This window comes from Phacochoerus africanus, chromosome 15, assembly GCF_016906955.1.
Source record: "Phacochoerus africanus isolate WHEZ1 chromosome 15, ROS_Pafr_v1, whole genome shotgun sequence".
In the NCBI taxonomy this organism is placed as follows: Eukaryota; Metazoa; Chordata; class Mammalia; order Artiodactyla; family Suidae; genus Phacochoerus; species Phacochoerus africanus.
In genome coordinates this window covers 39,885,023-39,912,802 of record NC_062558.1, presented here as the reverse complement: position 1 = coordinate 39,912,802, position 27,780 = coordinate 39,885,023, and the positions used below count along the sequence as shown (strand labels likewise).

The 27,780-nt window shown below is 39.4% G+C and overlaps 1 protein-coding gene and 1 non-coding gene across 3 annotated transcripts in view; one reads left to right on the top strand and one right to left on the bottom strand.

The window, feature by feature from the left end:
• The window catches only part of TMEM116 (transmembrane protein 116), a 105,821-nt gene that overhangs the window by 13,926 nt on the left and 64,115 nt on the right, over positions 1 to 27,780 (bottom strand). For both annotated transcript variants that reach the window (XM_047761977.1, XM_047761976.1), the window contains 5 exons: positions 26,016 to 26,120; positions 9,780 to 9,829; positions 8,776 to 8,859; positions 6,209 to 6,347; positions 3,693 to 3,837 (listed from right to left, as the gene is read on the bottom strand). In XM_047761977.1, the coding sequence (XP_047617933.1) occupies positions 3,693 to 3,837; positions 6,209 to 6,347; positions 8,776 to 8,859; positions 9,780 to 9,829; positions 26,016 to 26,120 (523 nt within the window). The remainder of the gene's footprint in view (positions 1 to 3,692; positions 3,838 to 6,208; positions 6,348 to 8,775; positions 8,860 to 9,779; positions 9,830 to 26,015; positions 26,121 to 27,780) is intronic.
• On the top strand, positions 24,847 to 24,952 carry LOC125117190 (U6 spliceosomal RNA). The gene has a single exon (XR_007132544.1). It is a non-coding gene; the product is annotated as a U6 spliceosomal RNA (small nuclear RNA).

Below are 27,780 nucleotides of genomic sequence, written 5' to 3'. Positions count from 1 at the left end.
AACTTCCAACAAACAAAAGTCCAGGACCAGATAGCTTCACAGGAGAATTCTATCATTTAGAGAAGAGTTAATACCTATTCTTCTGAAGCTCTTCCAAAAAAATTGCAGTGATAGGAACATTCCCAAACTCATTCTATGAGGCCATCATTACCCTGATACCAAAACTAGGCAAAGATACCACCAAAAAAGAAAATTACAGGCTTAGAGTTTCCACTGTGGCACAATGGGATCAGTGGCATCTTGGGAGTTCTGGGACACAGGTTCGATCCCCAGCCCAGCAAAGTTAAATATCTGGCATTGCCAAAGCTGTGTCTTAAGTAGCAACCACAGCTTAGATCTGATCCCTGGTCTAGGAACTCTATATGTCTCAGAGTGGCCAAAAAAGAAAAAGAAAATTATAGGCCAATATCACTGACGAACAGAGATGCAAAAATCCTCAAAAAATTTAAGCAAACAGGAGTTCCCGTCGTGGCGCAGTGGTTAACGAATCTGACTAGGAACCATGAGGTTGTGGGTTCGGTCCCTGCCCTTGCTCAGTGGGTTAACGATCTGGCATTGCCGTGAGCTGTGGTGTAGGTTGCAGACGCGGCTCGGATCCCTCATTGCTGTGGCCCTGGCATAGGCCGGTGGCTGCAGCTCCGATTCAACCCCTAGCCTGGGAACCTCCATATGCCACAGGAGTGGCCCAAGAAATAGCAAAAAAGACAAAAAAAAAATTTAAGCAAACAAAATCCAGCAATACACTGAAAAGATCATATACTATGATCAAATGGGACTTATCCCAGGGATGAAAGGATTTTTCAATAGCTGCAAATCAATCAGTGCAGTACACCACATTAACAAACTGAGGAATAAAAACCATATGATCATATCAATAGATGCAAAAAAGCTTTTGATAAAGTCCAATACCCATTTCTGATAAAAGCCCTCCAGAAAGTGTATATAGAGGGAATCTGCCTCAACATAATAAAGGCCATATACAACAAACCCACTGCTAACATCATTCTCAACAGCGAAAAGCAGAAAGAATTCTTGCTAAGATCAGAAACAAGACAAGGATGTACACTCTTGGCACTTTTAGTCAACATAGTTTTGGAAGTCCTAGCTGCAGCAATAAGAGAAGAAAAAGAAATAAAAGGAATCCAAATTGGAAAGGAAGAAGTAAAACTATTACTGTTTACAGATGACATGATATTATACGCAGAAAATCCTAAAGACACTACTAGAAAATTCTTAGAGGTCATCAATGAATTTGGTAAAGTTGTAGGATACGAAATTAATACACAGAAGTCTATTGCATCTCTATAAACTAATAGTGAAAAATCAGAGGAGAAACTATGGAAACAGTCCCATTTGCCATCATATCAAAATAATAAAATATGTAGGAATAAATTTACCTAAAGAGACAAAAGACCTGTACTCCAAAAACTCTATGACACTGATGAAAGAAATCAAAGATGATACAAACAGATGGAAAGATATAACATGCTCTTAGATTGGAAGAATCAATATTGTCAAAATGACTGTACTACACAAGGCAATCTACAGATTCAACATAATCCCTATTAAATTACCAATGGCATTTTTCACAGAACCAGAACAAAAAAAGTTTTAATTTGTATGGAACACAAAAGGCCCTGAAGAGCCAAAGCCATCCTGAGAAAGAAAAATGGAGCTGGAGGAATCGGTCCCCCTGACTTCAGACTATACTACAATGCTTCAGTCATCAAAATGGTATGATACTGGCACAAAAATAGAAATATAGATCAATGGAACAGGACAGAAAGCCCAGAAATAAACCCAAGTATCTATGGTCAACTAATCTAGGACAAAGGAGGCAAGAATACAGAACAGAAAAAAAAGTCTCTTCAATAAGTGGTGCTAGGAAAACTTGACAGCTACATGTAAAAGAATGAAATTAGAATACTTTCTAACACCATACACAAAAATAAATTCAAAATGGATTAAAGACCTAAATATAAGACCAGATACTATAAAACCCTTAGAGGAAAACAGAGGCCACTATCTGACATAAGTTGCAGCAGAGACCCACCTCCTAAAGAAATGAAAATAAAAACAAAAATAAACAAATGGAACCTAATTAAAATTTAAAAGCTTTTTCACAGCAAAGGAAACCATAAATGAAATTTAAAAACAACCCACAGAAAGGGAGAAAATATTTGTAAATGAAGCGACTGATGAGGGATTAATCTCTAAAATATACAAACACCTCCTGCAGCTCAATATCCAAAAAACAACTTAATCAAAAAATAAGCATAAGATCTAAATAGACATTTCTCCAAATAAGACATACAGATGGCCAAAAAAAAAAAAAAAACCCACATGAAAAGATTCTCAACATCACTAATTATTAGAGAAATGCAAATCAAAACTACTATGAGGAGAGTTCCTGATGGGATGCAATAGGATTGGCGGTGTCTTGGGAGAGCTGGGATTCAGGTTCAATCAGTGGGTTAAGTATCTGGTGTTGCCACGGCTGCAGCTCAGATCTGATCCCTGGCCTGGGAACTCCACATGCTGTGGAGTGGCCAACCCCCCCTCCCCCCCCAAAAAACCTAGGAGTTCCTGTTGTGGTGATAGCGGAAACAAATGACTAGGAACCATGAGGTTGCAGGTTTGATCCCTGGCCTCACTCAGTGGGTTAAGGATCTGGTGTTGCCATGAGCTGTGGTGTAGGTCACAGATGAGGCTTGGATCCTGCGTGGCTGTGGCTGTGGCGTAGGCCGGCAGCTGTAGCTCCAATTTGACCCCTGGCCTGGGAATCTCCATATGCTGTGGGTGTGGCCCTAAAAAGAAAAATAAATAAATAAATAAATAAATAAATAAATAAATAAAACTATGAGGTACCACCTTATACCAGCCAGAATGGCCATCATCAAAAAGTCTACGAACAATAAGTGCTGGAGAAGGTATGGAGAAAAAGGAACTCTGTTACACTGTTTGTGAGAATGTAAATTGGTGCAACCACTATGAAAAACATCATGGAAGTTCCTCAAAAAATTAAAATAGAACTACCATATGATCCAGCAATCCCACTCCTGGGCATCTACCCAGAGAAATCCGTAATTTGAAAAGATACATGCACACCAATGTTCACTGCAGCACTATTTACAATAGCCAAGACATGGAAGCAATCTAAATGTCCATAGACAGAGGAATGGATAAAGATTCCATATACACAATGGAATATTACTCAGCCATAGAAAAGAATAAATAATCCATTTGTAGCAACATGGATGTACCTAAAGATTATCACACTAAGCGAAATTAAGTCAGACTGGGAAAGACAAACATCATGATACCACTTATACATGGAATCTAAAAAAAAAGGACACAAATGAACTTATTTTCAGAATAGAAACAGACTTATAGACTTTGAAAAACTTATAATTACCACAGGGCACAGATGGGGAAAATGGGATGGACTGGGGGTTTGGGATTGGCATATGCACACTGAGGTATACAGAATGACTGGCCAACAGTGACTTGCTGTACAGCATAGAAAACTCTACCTAGTATTCTATGATAACTGTGGGAAAGAATCTGAAAGAGAATGGATGTGTGTACATATATAACTGAATCACTTTGTTGTACAGAAGAAATTATCACAACATTATAAAGCAACTATTCTTCAATAAAACTTTTTAAAATGGGGAAAAAAAGATACCCACCTGGGCCCCAGCAACAAAAGAAGGCCACCGGGTAGAAGAGCACCTGCTGCTCCACGATGTGAATTGCTGCCCACTGTTCACTCCCCAGAAAGCCAGTCGATTTCACAAACTTCTTAAAAAGTGTCTGGGCTTGGATGAGTAAGACCTGAACATGAGTACATCAGTGAGTAGTCTGCCTAAGGCTTACTTAAACTAGTCTATTATTATAGAGAGATCCTTCTCTCAGGACCTGACAGCAAGAAAGACCATCCTCCTGCCTACCATCTGAGACTAGGCTTTTTCTAAGAGAAAACTATTTCAGAGTGAACTTTTGCTTGCCCAGGAAAATTGACAGATATTAGCCAAACGCGATTACCATGTTCAATACATGAACATTACATCAACCCTCAGGCTTTTATGTTTCTCACTGAAATTAATCAATATTTATGGGGAACGAAAACTAAGATGTAACCAGACCTTTTTTTTTTTTTGTCTTTTTGCTATTTCTTGGGCCGCTCCCACGGCATATGGAGGTTCCCAGGGTTGGGGTCAAATCGGAGCTGCAGCCACCGGTCTACACCAGAGCCACAGCAACGCGGGATCCGAGCCGCGTCTGCAACCTACACCACAGCTCACGGCAAGGGCAGGGACCGAACCCGCAACCTCATGGTTCCTAGTTGGATTCGTTAACCACTGCGCCACAACGGGAACTCCTAACCAGGCCTTTTAAAACACCTTATCAGAGGTTGTGTTAGAAAGTGTTATATGCATTATATTCCCCCTTTTTTACGGCTGCGCCCATGGCATGTGGAAGTTCCTGGGCCAGGGATGGAACCTGTGCCACAGCAGCAGCCAAGCTGCTGTAGTGACAATGCCAGATCCTTAATGTTCTGAGCCATATGGAAACTCCTTAATACTCTCAAAATAAACAGTTTAGCACTGTGGGCTGAGCTTAAATTCTCAATTTCAAGCCAAAAAATGTTTTAGGATGTCTCTTCTTGCCGTTAGATGGAAAACAGTTTGTTTTTCCCTTCCATTTAGAAGCTATTTGAATACATTTTAGTTACTGAAATAAATATAAATCAGTTCAATGTCCTTTTGTGAGGAGTAAAATTAGGTAATAAACTTGGCAATAAAATCCGACCAAATTTGGAAATTTTCTTAATAATCTAGATCTACTCTTTAAGTTAATAACCCAGTTACTTAAGTTTAACCATGTAGTTTCCTTTCCCCCAAATATAGGAATCAAAGTCTTGAATTTAATTGAGACTATTTATGTCTATCAAAATAAGTTCACCATCTGCTGATTTTAAAAGAATCAGAATGCTAATTCTGAATGCTTACTAAAGCCTGCGTTATTATGAATCCCCAGCGTGCTGAAGTTTGGGGAGATTTGTCTCTCTTGTCAATCAGTTCTAAATGTAAACTATCAAGGCCACTTTAATATAAACTAGTTATTGCTCATTCTTTACAAAGTTGCTGATTTGAGCTAAGCTAAGCTATCCTTATAAATTATTTTTTAATTGCCAAAGAAAATTCTCCACCATTATATTTCATATATTTCATTCAAATGCAGCTATGCTAGGAAAAAAAAAAAAAAAAAAAGGAGTTCCCATCGTGGCTCAGTGGTTAACGAATCATGAGGTTGTGGGTTCGATCCCTGGCCTCACTCAGTGTTTTAAGGATGCCGTGAGCTGTGGTGTAGGTCTCAGGTGTGGCTCAGATCCCGAGTTGCTGTGGCTCTGATGTATGGCCGGCGACTAGACCCCTAGCCTGGGAACCTCTAAATGCTGCGGGTACGGCCCTGAAAAGACAAAGAAAAAAAAAACCAAAAACCTAAAAAACTATGGGATAAAGTTCCTCTGCAATCACAGTTTGTAATTCCTGAACTAGCATATGAAGAGAGGAGAAAATGATACTGAAATGTAGATACAGCAAACAAAAAGGCATATTTGCTTGATTACTGACTTTGTATTAGGCACTTATATATAAATAATGTATTGTCCCATGGATGATTATTTTAATTGTTCATCATTCTGATAATGTCAAATGAGTTTTTAATAACTGCCTGATCATTTTATTTTATTTTTTTTGTCTGAACATTTTAAACTCAGTTTGACACAGCATAAATGCAAAATTATAGTCAATAAAGAACTGAGAAAACTCTTTAATTATTTGGAAAATTAAATCACAGAACACGTCCTGTGTTCCAGGGTGTCATACTAAATGAAGAATATATTTGACATATAATGGTGTTCTGGTCTGGTCCTCCATGAGGATCCACAGGAATATATATTAGGTCTAGAGTGAACCTAACTCACATAATTAGTACAGGATCTTTTTCTCAGTTAACATTCGATCTTGGGAAGTACAAAAAACTGAGGTAGTAATTAAATTATCAGCATATACTACCCACTTTCTTAGTTCTAGGACTATAAGAAATACCTCTCTACCTCATCTTTCCCAGGCCTGGGAATACTGCCCCTTCTGACGCAATCCCTCCTCTTTCCATAAAGGCAGATGGGGTGGCATCATACCACAATGATGAAGAGGCTGAGTAGGAAGCTGGCCAGGAAAATGATGAGCCCATAAAAATAAAGTGTGCTGCAGACTGATGTGTTGGCAGAAGGCAGGAGTTCTGCCATGGCTGATGGTGGTGAGTACATCAGGATACACCTAGGAAGAGAATCAGTGGACAGGAGCGCTGCTAGAGGTATAAGACCAGAGAGACATACATTTGGTGCAACAAAAGTTAATGAAAATGTAATTTTCCTTATCATTTAGCTAATCCTTGCCCACAACACCTTGTTCCTTCTCATTAACACATTATCTTCCAGTTATTTTGTATTATATTTATACTTATATATTTTTAGCCTTGACTACACGCCCTGTCCATAGCCCATTTCATATACAAGCACCTTGGCCAGAATGTATGTATAAAGTCTTCCTCCATCTTTTTTTTTTTTCTGGTCGTGCCCATAGTATGTGCTAGTTCCTGGGCCAAGGATGGAACCTGTGCCACAGCAGCAACCCAAGCCACTTCAGTGACAATGCCGGATCCTTAACTTGCTGAGCTCCATCTTTATTTATAGAAAAGAACAGGTGTTTATTTTGTCAGGATATGTTCTAGTTTCATTGATTTGCATGCAGCTGTCCAGGTTTCCCAGCACCACCTGCTGAAAAGACTGTCTTTTTTCCATTTTATATTCTTGCCTCCTTTGTCAAAGATTAATTGATTGTAGGTGTCTGGGTTTATTTCTGGGCTCTCTATTCTGTTCCATTGGTCCATATGTCTGTTTTGGTACCAGTTACCACACTGTCTTGATTACTGTGGCTTTGTACTACTGCCTGAAGTCTGGGAGAGTTATGTCTCCTGCTTGGTTTTTGTTCCTCAGAATTGCTTTTGCAATTCTGGGTCTTTTTTGGTTCCATATAAATTTTTGGATTGTGTGTTCTAGTTCTGTGAAAAATGTCATGGGTAATTTGATAGGGATTGCATTGAATAAACTCAAAATGGCTTAAAGACTTAAATATAAGACAAGACACCATCCAAGTTCTGGAAGAGAACATAGGCAAAACATTCTCTGATATCAACGTTACAAATGTTTTCTCAGATCAGTCTCCTAAAGCAACAGAAATAAAAGTAAAAATAAACAAATGGGACCTAGTCAAACTGACAATCTTTTGCAGAGCAAAAGAAACCAAAAAGAAAACAAAAACACAACTTACAGAATGGGAGAAAATAGTTTCAAATGATGCAACTGACAAGGGCTTCATCTCTAAAATATACAAACAACTTATACAACTCAACAGCAAAAAAGCCAACAACCCTATGGAAAAATGGGCAAAAGACCTGAATAGACATTTCTCCAGGGAAGATATACAGATGGCCAACAAGCACATGAAAAAAAAATGCTCAACATCCCTGACTATTACAGAAATGCAAATCAAAACTACCATAAGATACCACCTCACACAAGTCAGAATGGCCATCATTAATAAGTCCACAAATAGCAAATGCTGGAGAGGGTGTGGAGAAAAGGGAACCCTCCTGCACTGTTGATGGGAATGTAAATTGGTACAACCACTATGGAGATACCTTAGAAAACTATACATAGAACTACCATATCACCCAGCAACCCCACTCTTGGGCATATACCTGGACAAAACTTTCCTTAAAAAAGACACATGCACCCGCATGTTCATTGCAGCACTTATTCACAATAGCCAAGACATGGGAACAATCCAAATGTCCATTAGGAAGATGTGGTATACATACACAATGGAATACTACTCGGCCATAAAAAAGAATAAAATAATGCCCATTTGCAGCAACATGGATGGAACTAGAGACTCTCACACTGAGTGAAGTAAGTCAGAAAGAGAAAGACAAATACCATATTATATCACTCACATCTGGGATCTAATATATGGCACAAATGAACCTTTCCACAGAAAAGAAAATCATGATCTTGGAGAAAAGACTTGTGGTTGCCAAGGGGGAAAGGGACAGAGTGGGATGGACTGGGAGCTGTGGGTTAACAGATGCGGACTATTGCCTTTGGAATGGATTAGCAATGAGATCCTGCTGTGTAGCACTGGGAACTATGTCTGGGTACTTATGATGGAATATGATAATGTGAGAAAAAAAGAATGTATGTGTGTATGTGTAACTGGGTCACCACACTGCACAGTAGAAAAAAAAACTGCACTGGGGAAATAACAATTAAAAAATAAAAATAAAGGAGTTCCTGTCGTGGCACAGTGGTTAATGAATCCAACTAGGAACCACGAGGTTGAGGGTTCGATCCCTGCCCTTGCTCAGTGGGTTAACGATCCAGCATTGCCGTGAGCTGTGGTGTAGGTTGCAGACGCGGCTCGGATTCAGCGTTGCTGTGGCTGTGGTGTAGGCTGGCGGCTACAACTCTGATTAGACCCCTAGCCTGGGAACCTCCATATACCGCAGGAGTGGCCCAAGAAATAGGAAAATGACAAAATAAATAAATAAATAAATAATAAAAAATTTAAGAAAAATAAATAAAATAAAAAAAGAAAAGAATAAGTGTAGTCTACCCTGAAAATGATAGGTTTGGTCCTTATTTACCTGTGGCTCTGGCTGAAGTTGCGGAAACATTCACTAGCATTGCCCAAATAGAATACAGGTATCATCAACAGTAGAGGTATGAGGCTGGGAAGAAAAAAAACTTATCACCCTAATATTCAAACTTTTTATGCCTTTTTTTCCTTTACAAAATATAATTCTTCTGTTCTTCTCCCAACTCTATCGCCCCACCTACTCTCCCAAAATATATACACATTTAATTTCTTCAAGAAAAACTACCTCAAAATCTTTTTAAAAAGTATACCTTTTTTCAAGTTTCTGAAGGAAGTGGGGAATGCATTTTATACCTATGTCAATAAAGCTTAACAGAGTCCTGAAGAGAGTCTCTAGGAGTTGTGTGATCAGATAAAAATCCAAGTGAGTCCAAGTAAAATGAAAAATCTACAAAGCTGCTCTGTGATAAATCTGTTTCACTTTTCATGATGACCAGGAATAACTTTATTCTGATCAACTCTGCCTGAGAGCTTTTCCAAAGTATACCTTTAAGTAAACAATTATTTATTCAGCTAAATATATCCATATCCATATGAGATAAATATCCAGGAGATAAGTTACAACCAACTCAATGTGACCACCACTTCAGGTGAGAGTCAGACCCTTTCTGAGCTTAATAATTTTAAGTTTCACCTATAAAGTTGGATAAGATCTTGAAAACCTTCTATTAGAACTTTTCATAATATGTAAAAAGGAATTAGAAGTCCAAAGACTCAAAGGGAAATATTTATTGATGGTCATATAAAGTTAATGGCAGAACTGGGTCTGTAACTTCAAATTGATTGCCTATTTTATCTGTGAAAATGGAATCAATAATCACACATATGTAGCTTCCTACTCCGTAAAGCTCTGTGAGGACCTAGGAGGGACAGACTCCATAAAAATAAGGGTATTACCCTCTTATTTGTTCCTACCTGGACCCCAGAATAAGGAGGGTCTACACTTTCCTAGGAAGGACTACACCTTCCTAGGAAGGAAAGCAAAAATCTTACCTTGACAAAATGATGGCTATTTGACCAACTTGATAGGTATGATCTATAACCTATGAAAAGAATAGATGTAATTAATGTCTTAAAATATTGTCAATTATATTACAATAAATATCAGGTCATCATTTACCACTTTATAGTACAAAAATTCCCAACAGCCGATTTTCTTCAATCAAGCAATATTTGCTATAAAATTCAATGAAATAAATAGTTCCTTAGCACTGAAGAGAATTTTATCTATATTCCTATATTCTAAAAAGTACAACAATAGGAGTTTCTATCATGGCTTAGCAGAAACGAACCTGACTAGTATCCATGAGGAGGCAGGTTCAATCCCTGGCACTGTTAAGTGATCCGGCATTGCCATGAGAGCTGTGGCATAGGTTGCAGAAGCAGCTGAGATATGGTGTTGCTGTGGCTGTGGCTTAGGCCAGCGGCTACAGCTCTGATGCGACACCTAGCCTGGGAACCTCCATATGCTGCAGGTGGAGCCCTAAAAAGACAAAAAACAAACAAACAAAAAAACAAACCAAAAACCAAACACACCAAAAAAACTAAAAAGTACAACAACAGCCACAAAGAAGACCTTCAGGAAGTAGCTTAATATAAGATTTGGATACCACAACAAATTCTCTTAAGAAGAAAGGCAAATATGAAATCACACAGTAATCATTTGTCGTCTTTATTTTATTTTTTTAAAATGATTTTTGCTTTTTCCATTATGGATGGTTTATAGCGTTCTGTCAATTTTCTACTATACAGCAGAGTGACCCAGCCACACATACATATATACATTCTTTTTCTCACATTATCCTCCATCATACTCTATCATAAATGACCAGATAAAGATGCCAGTGTTATACAGCAGGATCTCATTGGCTATCCATTCCAAAGGCAATAGTTAATAGTTCACTCCTCTCCTCTTTTAGATCTAAGGAGGTGTGGACTTCTCAGACCTTATAGGTGAAGTAAAAGTTTATGTATAAGATGACCAGCAGACAGCATATTAGGCCAGGGTTAGTATAATAGGGCAGAATAAAAAAAAAAAAGCCATTTGAATATAAGATCTATTGGACTCTAGAAGAAAGAACACTTCAAAAATCCCCAGTTATGTTAGAAATTGTAAAACAACTTACAAAAGAATGGTCCCTAATCACTAGGAGTTTGTGGTGAGACATTTTAAAAAGAACATCTTGGGAGTTCCCATCATGGCTCAGTGGTTAATGAATCTGACTAGTAGCCATGAGGTTGTGGGTTTGATCCCTGGCCTTGCTCAGTGGGTTACGGATCCAGCATTGCTGGGAGCTGTGGTGTAGGTCACAGATGCAGCTTGGATCCTGAGGGTAGGCCAGTGACTACAGCTCCGATTCCACCCCTAGCCTGGGAACCTCCATATGCCTCAAGTGCAGCCCTAAAAAGACCAAAGACAAAAACAAAAACAAAAAACAAAAAAACATCTTAAAATAACAGAAAACAAGCTTTTTTTTAAAGGCAGAGATCATATCATATTCTGGAATGCCACTGTTTGGGATCAATAAAGATTCAGGGAGCAATTAATAATCAGAGGAGTTCCTGTCATGGCTCAGCCGTAACAAACCCGACTAGTATCCATGAGGATGCGGGTTCAATCCCTGACCTCACTCAATAAGTTAAATGATCTGGCATTGTGGTGAGTTGTGCGTAGGGTGCAGATTGTGGCTTGGATTCCGAGCTACTATGGTTGTGGTATAGGCCAGTAGCTGCAACTCTGATTTGACCTCTAGCTTGGGAACTTCCATATGCTGTGGGTATGGCCCTAAAAAGACAACAACAACAAAAAATCAGAGATGGGTAACTTATTTGCCCTAAGAACTTTGGATCAGGAATAGCAAATGATTCAAAGTAGGAGAGTCAGTGTTGACTTCAGGTAAAATGGGAAATAAGTAAAATTAGTGTTTGGTAACCTCTCCCACTCACATTTCTTCTTCTTTTTGAGTCTACCCTCTATCCATCAGGTGGCCATCCTCTGTTTAATTTCTGTTCTTACTTGGTTGTCAATGAATTTCCGGTAAAAAGCTTACTGTTAATAGTTTAGGGCAGAATTCTTGCTGGAGTATTTAAAAGAGAACTCAAAACTGAAAAACAAATATTCAAGGCTCCTGATGTAAAGCTATAATGACATAATAATAGGCAGTGGGGATAAACTGGGGATAGAGTTTGATTTTTGGAACTAGCATCATAGCATGAGTTATAAAGAGAAGTACAACACATGCATTTGCATGCATAGAAAGTAATAGTATATTATATATGAAAGAATCTTATGTCTCTCCCCCTCTCCTTCAAAATTAATTTGCTCTATAAATAACAAGGTTATATTATACAGTACAGGGAAATATAGCCATTATTTTAAAATAACTTTAAATGGAGTATAATCTATAAAAATATTGAACCAGTTGTATATCTGAAACTGCTATAATATTGTACATCAACTGTATTTCAACTTAAAAAAACATCAATTCTCAGAGTTCTCTTGTGGTACAGCAGGTCAAGGATCTGGCATTGTCACTGCAGTGGCCCAGGTCACTGCTGTGGCACAGGTGCCATTCTTGGCCTGGGAACTTCCATATGCTGTGGGCACGGCCAAAAACGAAAAAAAATTTTTTTTCGTTTTTGGCCGCCCGGAGGCATATGGAGTTCCCAGGCCAGGGATCAGATCCAAGCCTCAGTTTTTGAGGTAAACCGCAGCTGTGGCAATGCCCCATCCTTAACTCACTTTGCCAGGCCGGGGATTGAACCTGCATTCCAGTATTCCCAAGAGGCCGCCAATCCTGTTGTGCCATAGTGGGAACTCCCAAAACATTAATCCTAACTCAAATGAATTTATATATGAAACAGAAACAGACTCAAAAATATTGAGGACAGACTTATGATTGCCAAGGGGAAGAGGAGGTGGGGAAGGGATGGATTGGGAGTTTGGGATTAGCAGATACAAACTATTATACACAGAATGGATAAATAACAAGGTCTTCCTGTATAGCACAGGACACTATATTGAATATCCTGTAATAAACCATATTGGAAAAGAATATGAAAAAATATAAATTCAGTTATATATATCTACGTATATAGTTTTATATATGTATATGTAACAATTCTATAGCAAGGAGCCCAAGAATCAGAAAATTTCCCCCCACGTTATCCCCATCCTTGGCTTCTGGTCTCATGACTATTTCTTTTTATTATTATTATTATTATTAATGATTTTTATTTTTTCCATTATGGCTAGGTTACAGTGCTCTATCAGTTTTCTACTGTATAGCAAGGTGACCCAGTCACAAAGACATGTGTACATTTTTTTTTCTCACATTATCATGTTCCATCATAAGTGACTATAGTTCCCAGTGCTACACAGCAGGATGTCATTGCTTATCCATTCTGAAGGCAACAGTTTGCATCTATTAACCCCAAATTCCTAGGCCATCCCACTCCCTCCTGCTCTCTCTTGGCAACCACAAGTCTGTTCTCCAAGTCCATGATTTTCTTTTCTGTGGAAAGGTTCATTTGTGCCATATAATGGATTCCATGTAATATCATATGGTATTTGTCTTTCTCTTTCTGACTTAATTCACTCAGTGTGAGAGTCTCTAGTTCCATCCATGTTACTGCAAATGGCATTATTTTGTTCTTTTTCATGGCCGAGTTGTATTCCATTATATATATATATATAAAATCCAATCATCTGTTGGTGGACATTTAGGTTGTTTCCATCTCTTGGCTATTGTGAATAGTGCTGCAATGAACATGTGGGTGCATGTGTCTTTTTCAAGGAAAGTTTTGTCTGGGTATATGCCCAAGAGTGAGGTTGCTGGTCATACGGTAGTTTTCTAAGGTACCTCCATACTGTTTTCCATAGTGGTTGTACCAATTTACATTCCTACCAACAGTGCAGGAGGGTTCCCTTTCTCCACACCCTCTCCAGCATTTATTATTTGTGGACTTAGTAAAAATCATAGCCATTCTGACTTGTGTGAGGTGGTATCTTATGGTAGTTTTGATTTGCATTTCTGTAATAGTCAGGGATGTTGAGCATTTTTTTTTCATGTGCTTGTTGGCCATCTGTATATCTTCCCTGGAGAAATGTCTATTCAGGTCTTTTGCCCATTTTTCCATAGGGTTGTTGGCTTTTTTGCTGTTGAGTTGTATAAGTTGTTTGTATATTTTAGAGATGAAGCCCTTGTCAGTTGCATCATTTGAAACTATTTTCTCCCATTCTGTAAGTTGTATTTTTTTAACTTTTTTTTTTAATTTCCCCAATACATTATTTTTTTTCTAGTTCCCAGTGCTACACAGCAGGATGTCATGGCTTATCCATTCTAAAGGCAATAGTCTGCATCTATTAACCCTAAGCTCCCAATCCTCCCTTTCCCTCTCCCTCCCCCTTGGCAAGCAGAAGTCTATTCTCCAAGTCCATGATTATCTTTTCTGTGGAAAGGTTCATTTCTGCCATATATTAGATTCCTTTTTTTTTTAATGGTTTCCTTTGCTGTGCAAAAGCTTGTCAGTTTAATTAGGTCCCATTTGTTTATTTTTGCTTTTATTTCTGTTGCCTTGGGGGATTAACCTGAGAAAACATTTGGAAGGTTGCTATCAGAGGATGTTTTGCCTACGTTCTCTTCTAGGAGTTTGATGGTGTCTTATCTTACGTTTAAGTCTTTAAGCCATTTTGAGTTTATTTTTGTGCATGGTGTGAAGGTGTGTTCTAGTTTCATTGATTTGCGTGCAGCTGTCCAGGTTTCCCAGCACCACCTGCTGAAAAGACTGTCTTTTTTCCATTTTATATTCTTGCCTCCTTTGTCAAAGATTAATTGATTGTAGGTGTCTGGGTTTATTTCTGGGCTCTCTATTCTGTTCCATTGGTCCATATGTCTGTTTTGATACCAGTACCACACTGTCTTGATTACTGTGGCTTTGTACTACTGCCTGAAGTCTGGAAGAGTTATGTCTCCTGCTTGGTTTTTGTTCCTCAGAATTGCTTTTGCAATTCTAGGTCTTTTTTGGTTCCATATAAATTTTTGGACTGTGTGTTCTAGTTGTGAAAAATGTCATGGGTAATTTGAAAGGGATTGCATTGAATCTGTAGATTGCTTTGGGTAATATGGCCATTTTTACAATATTAATTTTTCCCATCTAGGAGCATGGAATATCTTTCCATTTCTTTGAGTCCTCTTTTATTTCCTTGATTAATGTTTTATAGTTCTCAGCATCTAAGTCTTTTACTTCCTTGGTCAGATTTATTCCCAGGTATTTGATTTTTGGGGGTGTAATTTTAAAAGGTATTGTATTTTTGTGTTCTTTTTCTAATATTTCATTGTTAGTATACACAAATGCAACCGATTTCTGGATGTTAATCTTATATCCTGCTACTTTGCTGAATTTGTTCATCAGTTTGAGTTGTTTTGGGGTTGAGTCCTTAGGGTTTTCTATGTATAGTATCATGTCATCAGCATACAGTGACAATTTTACCTCTTCTCTTCCAATTTGAATACCTTTTATTTCTTTTGTTTGTCTGACTGCTGTGGCTAGGACTTTCAATACTATGTTGAATAAAAGTGGTGAGACTGGACATCCTTGTCTTGTTCCAGATTTTAGTGTGAAGTTTTTCAGCTTTTCTCCAGAGTATTATATTTGCTGTGGGTTTGTCATGAACAGCTTTTATTATGTTAAGGTATGTTCCCTCTATACCCACTTTGGTAAGAGTTTTTATCATGAGTGGATGTTGGACTTTGTCAAATGCTTTCTATGCCTCTATTGAGATGATCATGTGGTATATGATGTTGATTGATTTGCATATGTTGAACCATCCTTGTGAACGTGGGATGAATCCCACTTGGTCACGGTGTATGATCTTTTTTATATATTGTTGGACTTGGTTGGCTAAAATTTCGTTGAGAACGTTTGCATCCATACTTATCAAAGATACTGGCCTACAGTCTTCTATTATGGTGGTATCTTTGTCTGGTTTTGGTATTAGGGCGATAGTGGCATCATAGAATGTCTTTGGGAGTGTTCCTTCTTCAACCTTTTGGAAAAGTTAAAGGAGTGTGGGTATAAGTGCCTCTTTGGTAGAATTAGCCTGTGAAGCCATCTGGTCCTGGACTTTTATTTGTAGGGAGTGTTTTTATTGCATATTCAATATCATTTCTAGTGATTGTTCTCTTCACTTGTTCTATTTCTTCTTGATTCAATTTTGGCAGGTGTAAGTCTCTAGAAAGTTCTCCATTTCTTCTAGGTTGTCAAATTTGTTGGTATACAATTGTTCACAGTATTCTCTTATGGTTTTTTGTATTTCTGCAGTATCCATTGTGATTTCTCCTTTTTCATTTCTTGTTTTGATTATTTGGGTTTTTTCTCTCCTTTTTTTGGTGAGTCTGGCCAGAGGTTTGTCAATTTCATTTACCATTTCAAAGAACCAGCCCTTGGTTTTATTGATTTTTTTTCTTCTGTTTTTTGAATCTCTATTTTATTGATTTCCTCTCTGATCTTTATGCTCTCCTTCCTTCTGCTGACTTTAGGTTTTGTTTGTTCTTATTTTTCTAATTCATTTAGGTGTTGGGTTAAGTTGACAATTTGAGATTTTTCTTCTTTTTTGAGGATGGCCTGTATTGCTATGAATTTCCCTTTGAGCACTGCTTTTGTGGCATCCCATAGATTCTGAGTGGTTGTGTCTTCATTATCATTTGTCTTCAGGTTTTTTTTTTTGTCTTTTTGCCATTTCTTAGGCTGCTCCAGTGGCATATGGAGGTTCCCCAGGCTAGGGGTCTAATCGGAGCTATAGCCACTGGCCTACACCAGAGCCACAGCAACGTGAGATCCAAGCCACATCTACAAACTACACCACAGCTCATGGCAACGCTGGATTCTTAACCCACTGAGCAAGGCCAGAGATCAAACCCACAACCTCATGGTTCCTAGTTGGATTCATTAACCACTGAGCCACAACGGGAACTCCTGTCTTCAGGCATTTTTTGATTTCCTTCTTGATTTCCTCATTGACCCATTCGTTTTTTTAGTAGCATGTTGTTTAGTCTCCATGTAGTTAGTTTTTTTCCTCATTTCTTTTCCTGTGGTTGACTTCTAATTTCATGCCATTGTGGTCAGAGAAGATATTTGAAATAATTTCTATATCGTTAAATTTGTTGAGGTTGGTTTTGTAACCCAGTAAGTGGTCAATCCTTGAGAATGTTCCATGTGCACTTGAGAAGAATGTATATTCTGATTTTTTTTTGGATGTAATGTCCTGAAAATGTCGATTAAATCTAACTTCTCTATTGTGTCATTTAGGATCTCTGTTGCCTTACTGATTTTCTGTCTAGAGGATTTGTCCATGTGGAATGTTAAATTCTTCTACTATTATTGTATTCCCATCAATCTCTCCTTTCATGTCTGTTAGTATTTGTTGTAGGTATCTGGGTGCTCCTATATTACGGTTATATATATTGACAATTGTAATATCCTCTTCTTGAATAGATCCTTTTACCATTAAATAGTGTCCTTCTTTGTCTTTCTTTATGGCCTTCGTTTTAAAGTCTATTTTGTCCGATGTGAGTATTGCAACTCTTGCTCTCCTGCCTTGTCCATTGGCATGAAATATCTTTTCCCATCCTTTCACTTTCAATATATATGTGTCCTTTGCCCTAAGGTGAGTCTCTTGTAGACAGCAGATTGTAGGTTTTTGCTTTTTTATCCAATCTGCCACTCTGTCTCTTTTGATTGGAGCATTCAGTCCATTGACATTTAAGGTAATTATTGATAGATATGTATTTACTGCCTTTTTTTGTGTGGATTTTTTTTTTTTTGTCTTTTTGCCATTTCTTGGGCAGCTCCTGCGGCATATGGAGGTTCCCAGGCTAGGGGTCTAATCAGAGCTGTAGCTGCCAGTCTACACCAGAGCCACAGCAACTCAGGATCCGAGCCACATCTGTGACCTACACCACAGCTCATGGCAACGCCGGATCCTTAACCCACTGAGCAAGGGCAGGGATGGAACCCGAAACCTCATGGTTCCTAGTCGGATTCGTTAACCACTGCACCACGATGGGAACTCCTATTTATTGCCATTTTAAACCTTGCTCTCCAGTTGATTCTACGTTTCTCCTTTCTTCCTTTCTTTTTTTGGTTGGATGATTTCCATTTATTTTATGCTTTAGTACTTTTCTTTTTAGTTTTTGTAAGTGTACTATTTGGTTTTGATTTGTGGTTGCCCTGTTTTTTAAGTATGCTAATCCCTTCCTGCATCTGCTTGCTTTAGCCTTCTAGTCATATAGGCTCAAACACAGTATTAAAAAAAAAAAAAAAAAGAATCTGGAGTTCCCATTGTGGCACAGCAGAAATGAATCCGAATAGGAACCATGAGGTTGTGGGTTCGATCCCTGGCCTCGCTCAGTGGGTTAATGATCCAGCATTGCCATGAGCTTGGATCCCACATTGCTGTGGCTGGGGATAGGCTGGCAGCAACAGCTCCGATTAGTCCCCTAACCTGGGAACCTCCATATGCCAGAGGTGTGGCCCTATAAAGACAAAAAAAAAAAAAAAAAGACTGTATTTTCTTACTTTCCTTCCCCACATTCTATGATTCTGAAATTCTTTTGTAATACTTTCATGTTTGTCCTTTTGCTGTTCCTTGTGTTTATCATTGCTTTTATAGTAGGTTTTTTTCCCTCTTTTAGATCTGTATGCTGGCTTATTTAAGTGATAGCTTTCCAATTGTGGTTTCCTCCATCCTATTTCTTCTTTTTTTTTATTTTTTCTTTTATTTAGAGAAGCCCTTCCAGTATTTCTTTCAGAATGGGTTTGGTATTGCTGTACTCTTTTAGCTTTTGTTTGTTGGAGAAAGTCTTTATTTCCCCTTCCATTTTATTTTTTTTTTAATTTTTTCCTTCTATTTATAATGATTTTATTTTTTCCATTACAGCTGGTTTATAGTGTTCTGTCAATTTTCAACTGTACAGCAAGGTGACCCAGTTACACATACATGTATATGTTCTTTTTTCTCACATTATCATGCTCCATCATAAGTGACCAGACATAGTTCCCAGTGTATACAGCAGGATCTCATTGCTTATCCATTCCAAAGGCAATAGTTTATCAGAGAAATGCAAGTCAAAATTACCATGAGAACAGGAGCTCCCGTCTTGGTGCAGCAGAAATGAATCTGACTAGGAATCATTAGGTTGTGGGTTTGATGCCTGGCCTCACTCAGTGGGTTAAGGATCCAGCATTGCCATAAACTGTGGTGTAGGTGGCAGATGCAGCTTGGATCTGGCACTGCTGTGGCTCTGGCATAGGCTGGCAACAACAGCTCCAACTGGACCCCCTAGCCTAAGCACCTCCATAGCCCTGGGTGCAGCTATAAAAAACTACCTTGAGGTACCACCTCACACCAGTCAGAATGGCCATCATTAATAAGCTCACAAATAACAAATGCTGGAGAGGGTGTGGAGAAAGGGAACCCTCCTGCACTGTTGGTGGGAATGTAAGTTGGTAAAACCACTATGGAAAACAGTATACAGGTACCTTAGAAAACTATACATAGAACTACCATATGACCCAGCAATCCCACTCTTGGGCATATATCCAGACAAAACTTTCCTTGAAAAAGACACATGCACCTGCATGTTCATTGCAGCACTATTCCCCTTCCATTTTAAATGATATTCTTGCTGGATAGAGTATTATAGGCTGCAAATTTTTTTCTTTTCAGAATTTCAAATATGTCTTGCCACTCCCTTCTGGCCTGTAGTGTCTCTGTAAAGGAATCAGCTGATAGTCTTATGGGGGTTCCCTTATAATTAATGCTTTGTTTTTCTCTTGCTGCCTTTACAATCCTCTTTTTAAATTTTGCCATTTTTATTATAATATATCTTGGTGTGGGCCTATTTGGATTCAACTTGTTTGGGGCCCTCTGTGCTTCCTGTATCTTGATATCAGTTTCCTTTAGATTTGGAAAGTTTTCAGCCTTAATTTCTCAAATATATTCTCAATCCCCTTTTCGTCTCCTCCTGGAATTCCTATTATGCATAGAGTGGCCCACTTTGTATTATCCCATAGGTCTTTTATATTGCTTTTGTGGTTTTTCATTTGGTTTTCTGTCTGCAGTCCTGATTGTGTGATTTCCATTATTCTATCTTCCAAGTCACTAATTCGTTCCTCTGCATTATTCATTTTGCTACTTAGTGCCTTTAGCTCAGTTTGCATCTCCGCAAATGAATTTTCTAATTTTTCTATGTCCCTCTTTATATTTTCTAGTTCCTTTCTAAAGGAATCTGTATTACTGTTCATATCTGTTCTTAAGTCCTTGATATTCAGCCTTAATTCCTTCAGTATTTTCACTACCTCCCTTTTGAACTCAATGTCTGCCAGACTGCAGAGGTCTGTTTCATTCTTTTCTGCTTCAGGTGAATTCTCCTGTTCCTTTAACTGGGAATGGTTTCTGAGCTTTTTCACCTTGCTTATGTTTTTCTTTTTCTGTAAGTTTGAGAAAGCCAACCTGTAGTCTTGGAGGGCTACTTCTACGCAAGAGCACCCCTTTGTATTTTATGGTGGGGTTACTATTTATTTTTGGTGTGGGGGTTTGAATATTTGCTCTCTTTCTTCGGTGTGGGCAGGCTGTTATCCCCAGGGTACTGAGTGTGCTTCTAGGGAGAAGGAGGCAATGGGTAGGGCTAGTAGTCAGCACCTGGTTGCTGGGCTCTTAACAGCAGCAAGGACTTGCAAGAAGGTGGCGCAGGCTACTCCTAGTTGCAGGGCCCCAGGAAGTGGTAGTAATCCTTAGGCAGATTTACAAGGTGTCCAGAGCATTTGGCAGTGGCAGCAGCAGGGTGTATGAGTTCCCAGGGGAGTGAGAGCAATAACAGGTAGTGTTTGATTGCAATGCCCTCCTCTGAGGCGACTGGAGCTACAAGTGGTGCCTGTTCAGGGACCCCTAGTGGTAGAAGGCCATGGCCACCTCTGGAGTCAGTGATAACTGTGCCACCTGCAGACCACACAAGAAGTACCCCATCTCATTTAGCCCACACAGGAGGTGCTGCACAGGGTCCTCCTAGTTGCAAGATCCTGGGAAGTGACAGAGATCAAGTGTGTGGGCACTGCCCTGGGCATTAGGCAGTGGCAGCAGCAGGGCTGGTGTGCTCCCAGGAGTGCAAGAGCAAAAGCAGGTGGTATGGAGTTCCCGTCATGGCGCAGTGGTTAACGAATCCGACTAGGAACCATGAGGTTGCGGGTTCGGTCCTTGCCCTTGTTCAGTGGGTTAACGATCCGGCGTTGCCGTGAGCTGTGGTGTAGGTTGCAGACGCGGCTCGGATCCCGCGTTGCTGTGGCTCTGGCATAGGCCGGCAGCTATAGCTCCGATTCGACCCCTAGCCTGGGAACCTCCATATGCCGCGGAAGCGGCCCAAAGAAATAGCAAAAAATAAAAATAAAAAAAGCAGGTGGTATTCTGTCACAATGTCCTCCTTCATGGTGCCCTCTAAGGTGGCTGAGGCTGCAAGTGGTTCCTGTTCAGAGATTCCCAGTGGTGGTGGGCCACACCCACCTCTGGAGTCAGAGATAACTGCCAGTGGTTTGCCCTCACCATCCGCAGACCACACAAGAAGCACCCTGTCCCACTTAGCCCATGCAGGAGGTGCTGAACCAACTGCTCCTAGTTATAGGGTCTTGGGAAGGGACAGTGATCAAATATCTGGGTGCTGCCTAGAGTGTTTGGCAGTGGCAGCTGCAGGGTAGGTGTGCTCCCAGGGCAGTGAGAGCAACACGTGGTGCTTTGTTGCAGTGCCCTCTTTTTTTTTTTTTTTTTTTGGTTTGCTGACCCCTGAAGTGACTGGGGCCACAGGTGGAGCTGCTCAAAGGCCCCCAGTGGTAGCAGGCCACGCCTCCCTCTAGCCTCGAGACTACCGCCAAGGTCCATCCCTGCCACCTGTAGATAAGGCAAGAGGCACCACATCACACTTAGCCTCCCACTGCCCTTAGCCCACACAAGGGGTGCCCAGCCACCTGCAGGCCACACAAGAAGCTTGAGGTCTCCCGTAGACCAAGCAAGTGGCTTCTCGCCACCTGTAGCCTGCACCAGAGGGAGCCTGCCCTCTGAGCCCGTGTGTGTGCATGTGCAGGGAGATTGTTATGGCTGTCTGCCCCTCCTCCTCTTGCCCTCCCCAACAATGGCACCTTGCTTCTCCTGCAGGCCCAGACCTTCTCCCAGGTTCCCTCTGCTGTGGCGTTTCACTCCCCAGCCCGTGACACTGCTCCTTAGCCTCTCAAGTTGTCCCCAATCAGCCAACGCTAGTCTTCTCCCTGGGACTGACCTCTAGAGCCTAAGCCTCAGCACCCAGCCCCTGTCCAAGTGTTGCTGGCTGTGGTGTCCAGGGCAGTGGTGTAGATGATCTGCACAGCTCTCACTCTACTTTGCCCTCCTCATTCCAGCTGCTGTGCTTTTCTTGGGGACTTTGAGATCCCTCCAGCTTGGCTGATCTCCCCATCAATTAGGTGGCTTCCCAGGATGTGGCTTTTTTTTCTCTTTCACAGCTCCCTCTCAGGAATGCTAGTCCCATCTTGATTCCTTTTCTCCCTCTCTCTTTTTTACTTTTGTTTGACCCAGTTATTTCAAGAGTTTCTTGCCCCTTTTGGAGGTTTAAGTTCTTTGGCCAGCATTCAGTAGATGTTCCATGTGAGTTGTTTTACATGTAAATGTGTTGGGTTTTTTTGTTTGTTTGTTTGTTTTGTCTTTTTGTCTTTTCTGGAGCCATACCTGTGGCATATGGAGGTTCCCAGGCTAGGGGTCAAATCGGAGCTGTTGCTGCTGGCCTATGCCAGAGCCACAGCAACATGGGATCTGAGCCTCGTCTGCAACCTACACCATAGCTCATGGCAACGCCAGATCCTTAACCCACTGAGCAAGGGCAGGGATCGAACCCAAAACCTCATGGTTCCTGGTCAGATTCGTTAACCTCTGAGCCACAACGGGAACTGCTAAATGTGTTTTTTTGATGTGTTTGTGGGAAAAGGTGAGAGCGACATCTTACTCCTCTACCATCTTGATCCTTCTCATGAATACTTCTTTAGGGAATGATCTGTGGCTCAATAACTTCTCCCAAATGCCAGTTAGTCTCTTAGCTTATGAAGGAGTGAATAAATACAAACTTGAAATACTATAAGTTTCTTGAACTTTTTTGACATGGGTCTGCCTGAAGGGAGGGAACTGAACTAATTGTTTCTTCATAGTATCTTCTAGCTCCAGGATTCTAGGATTATGTAAACAAATATGTAAAATGGATATACAGCCATGGGTCATTACTAAGTTGCAGGGAGCCAAAAAACTATACAAATTTAAAATATAAAAGAATAAGTATAGGTTGAATCCTCAAAGGTAAACAAGAGAAAAGGGCACTAGAATACAGTCCTGGGCTATACAATACATGTACTAGCTTCATGTGGTTAAATTAAAATTAAGATTAAATGAAGTAAGAAATCAGTTCTTCAAACACATCAGCCACATTTCAAGTGCTCAATAGCCACCTATGTTTAGTGGCTATAGAACTGGATCAAAAATATTTTGATCATTGCAAAAAGTTCTATTGAGTAGTACTTGTATTAGACTGTAATATCTAGTCCAGGATGCTAATAAGGGGTCTCTTCGTGTTAATTTTTCAAGGATTCACTCACTGCACTTGCCCTTGAAGCAATAAAAAAAGAAAAAATTTAAAAGCATTCTGTACCCCTGACCTACTGAACCAATATATATCTACAGTAAGGCTACAAAAAAAGCAAGGAGTATCTTTTTTAAGTCAGTCAGGTGAGGATTTAAGAGTATTGTAGCATTTTAGAGCTGTAAGAGACATTAAAGACCACAGAAACCAAAGTTCCCGTCAGTGGCTCAGTGGGTTAAGAACCTGAAACAGGGTCTACCAGGATGTGGATTCAATCCCTGGCTTCACTCAGTGGGTTGGGATCTGGCATTGCTACAGGCTGTAACATAGGCCATAAATATGGCTCAAATCCCAGCATTGCTGTAGCTGTGGTGTGGACTGGTGGCTGCAGTTACAATTTAGACCCCTGGCCCAGGAACTTCCATGTGCCTCAGGCGTGGCCTTAAAAAAAAAAAATCACAAAAAACAATATTTCACTTTTATGATGAAAAGTGGAGGAGTTCCCATCATGGCTCAATGGTTAATGAATCCGACTGGGAACCATGAGGTTGCAGGTTCAATCCCTGACCTTGATCAGTGGGTTAGGATCCACCCGTTGCCGTGAGCTGTGGTGTAGGTTGCAGACGCAGTTCGGATCCTGCGTTGCTGCAGCTCTGGCGTAGGCCGGCAGCTACAGCTCTGATTTGACCCCTAGCCTGGGAACCTCATGTGCCACGGGAGCGGCCCCAGAAAAGGCAAAAGGCAAAAGGCAAAAAAAAAAGAAAGAAAGAAAGAAAAGAAAAGTGGAGGCCCAAGAAAGGGAGATAATGTGCCCCCAAGGTCATACAGGAGATAAATGACAGAATTAGGTTTAGAAGACAGATCTTCTGATTCACTTTCAAATGCTTTTTTCATTATGCCATAATACCATTTATTCATGCAACAGACATTTCATCATGTGCATAATAGTTTACTACTTTCCTTTGTTCCAGAACTGATCTGTGGGCTCTGGAAGCTTTCCAGATTCATTTACTTCATGGTGCTCTTGGAACAAAAATTCCCTTTCAAAAAGTTACAATGAATGGATACTACAGAAATAAGAGAACTGGAATATTCAGTAAGACATGTATAATAAGATTAAAATATATAGGGAGTTCCCATTGTGGTTCAGTAGGTTAAGAACCAGATGTCTCTGTGAGGATGCAGGTTTGATCCCTGGCCTCACTCAGTGGGTTAAGGATCTGGTGTTGCTACAAGCTGTGGCATATGTCACAGATGCGGCTTGGATCCAGTGTTGCCATGGCTGTAGTGTAGGCTGCAGCTGCAGCTCCGACTCAACCCCTAACCTGGGAACTTCCATATGACACAGGTGTGGCCATAAAAATAAAATATTAGAAAAAATATATATATATATAGTGCTCACTTAGTCAGCACATATACTAAAAGTGAAACAATACAGAGAAGATTTGCAAGGCCCTGTGCAAGAATGACATGCAGATTTGTGAAGCATTTCACATTTTTTCACAACATCGTAGATCAACTATACCATATTTTAAACATATATAAAGACATTTAAAAAGATAAAAATTGTTAACAACATAAAAAATACCTTCTGTTAAGATCACTTAGTAGTTTACTGAGAGAGTCAGAAATAAGAAACTAAGTGTACTACATAATGGAATACTATTCAGCAATAAAAAGGAATGAATTACTTATACACACTAAACTAAACTGCAAAAGCATTACGCTAAATGAAATAAACTAGACACAGAGACTACATATTGTATGATATATGAAATGTTTGTATGAAGTGTCTAGAAAAAGAAGATCTATAGAGATAGAAAGTATATTAGCGGTTTCCTAGTGCAGGGTATGGAAAAGGGATTAACAGTAAGTGTGCATGAAGGATTTTACTGGGGGTGAAGAAAATATTCTGAAACTGATTTATGATGATAATTTTACAACCTTGTAAGTTTATTTTTAAAACCACTGAATCATACATATGAAATAGGTGAATTACATGATATGTAAAATATGTATACATATTAAAGAATCCAGATATACTGACTTATTGTGAACCAAAGAAAGAAAGACAACTGCTCCCTGGATCCATCTTGTTTTCAGATTGCTATACATTAATTCCTCTGACTTTCTGCAAACTAATATCTGTCAATCACACACACCAAAGAAATACAGCAGAGTAGAACATTCTCTCTTTCCAGTACTTACAGCCCAAATCTTATGTTAGCTGACTGAGCACTTTCCCTACCCTTCCCCTAGATTAAAAAAAATGATGAACTGGCATAGAGCCAAGAAGGATTTCTCTTACTGAAAGGAACCAGGCAGGAATGGCAATACTGTAAATAATGTTTCTTATAATCATATTCTGTTGTTGATGATGATGATGGTGGAGGTGACAAGAGAGAAGAGAAAATCATGTCAAGAGAATGTAAACTCTGTGTTTTTTCTCTTATTAACTCCCACGAATTCACCTAGCCAGTGTTGAATGTTAAATTGTTTATCAAGGATATATGGGTTTGTTTTAGCATTCTGTTCTTAACTATTAGCTCTGAATAAAACTTACCGGTAGAAAAGTGCTCTGTCCACTCTGGTTGTGTTTCATCCTCAGCTCTTTGTATAGATACCAGATGTAATAAACAGTGTAGAGAAATGAAGAAACGTAGAATATCTAGGTAAAAATAAAAAGAAAACATCGTAACTGTCCCACTCTGACTTACTTAAATTTAATTCATTATTTTCTACTATGAGAATCCTACCTACTGGCCTGTTAGTAACTTACCATCTAGTTATCCATACCATGCAAAAACAGGCCAAGTATGGGACTTCTACAGGCCTATCTAAAATATGTTCCAGCTTCAATATTTTATCATTTTGACTGTTCAGAGGAACCATGTCATCTGCCTTCTCTTACCCAGTGTACTACTTCTATGAGAATATCATAAAATCTTTATTTTATTTTTTAAATTAAAAGGACATACAAATTTCTATTTCTAATAATGATAACCTAGGCTATCTGAACCAAACTTTACATTCGAAAGAACTAAACATGATGGATAGAATATTTTCAAAATCATTAAAAGCATCAAAGAACTGACAAGATAGCAAGGAACAAAATCCAAAAGAAAGAATTTCTATTTCTGTCTCTGATGAAATAACAGGAATAGTATTTGTCCTGTCCTTCAGCCTTAAAGCTAAAAATTGGACAAAATATACGAAAACACCCTATTTTAAAACACTGGCTAACAATTAGTACAGAGCAGTAATCACTGAAAGAAGAAAAACAAACAAGTTGAGCCCATCAAGTTCCCCAGCTCACTGGCTTGGGAAAAGTACAGTGATGGGTAATCCAAACAGAAAAAAGCTGTCTCGGTGAGTTGAGGAGAAAGATTTCAGTATTAGGGGAGGCCAATGCAGTCAAAATTTGTGAAGCAAATTATCAGAGAAGGGGCAGAGGCATAGTGCTCTAGAGATTTTCAGAGGTACCCTCAAGTCTTTGATTAAGTATCTCTCCCATCTATGCACATGGGAGAGTAAACCATGAAAAATAGAGAAAGAAGTAACAAAAAGAAGTAGGCAAAACAATCTCCAAAGGAATCTCTAAAGGAATAGTTTGTGTTTTTAGCTAGTGTGAAAAGACTTCCTAATCTGCAGGCTGGAATGGCAGTACTGTAGAATAATAAAGTAGAATCAAAAGAAAGGTATTGCTTTACTAATGGGCCCAAATTAGCTGTACATGAAAGACTGCCCTGACTAAAACTTTAAAATGAGCCTTCTAAAAATAAAGGATCAAAGAGATTCAGAGGAAACTATAAGACAAAATCTCCAAGTTTAAAGAAAAATATATGTATATAAATCTAACACCTAACAATGTAAAACCTATAATATCTGGCATCTACTAAAATATTGCTAAATCATGTAGATAAGCAGGAAAATATGCCCTATAACCAAGAGAAAAATTAATCAATAGAAATGGGCTCAGCAACAACATAGATGATAAAAATTAGGAGACAAAAAGGTTAAAGGAACTACTGTAATTACTGTAATTAGTTAATATGTTCAAGAGTATAGAAGGAAGCATGAGCACAACATTAAGAAATGGAAGAAATGAAAAAGATCCTGGAGTTCCCATTGAGGCTCAGCAGATTAAAAGGACCCAACATAGTCTCCATGAGGATGCCATTTCAATCCCTGGCCTCACTCAGTAGGTTAAGGATCCAGTGTTGCAGCAAGATGTGGTATAGGTCCAGATGTGACTCTGATCCGGTGTTGCCACAGCTGTAACATAGGCCTCAGCTGCAACTACGATTTGATCCATAGCCTAAGAACTT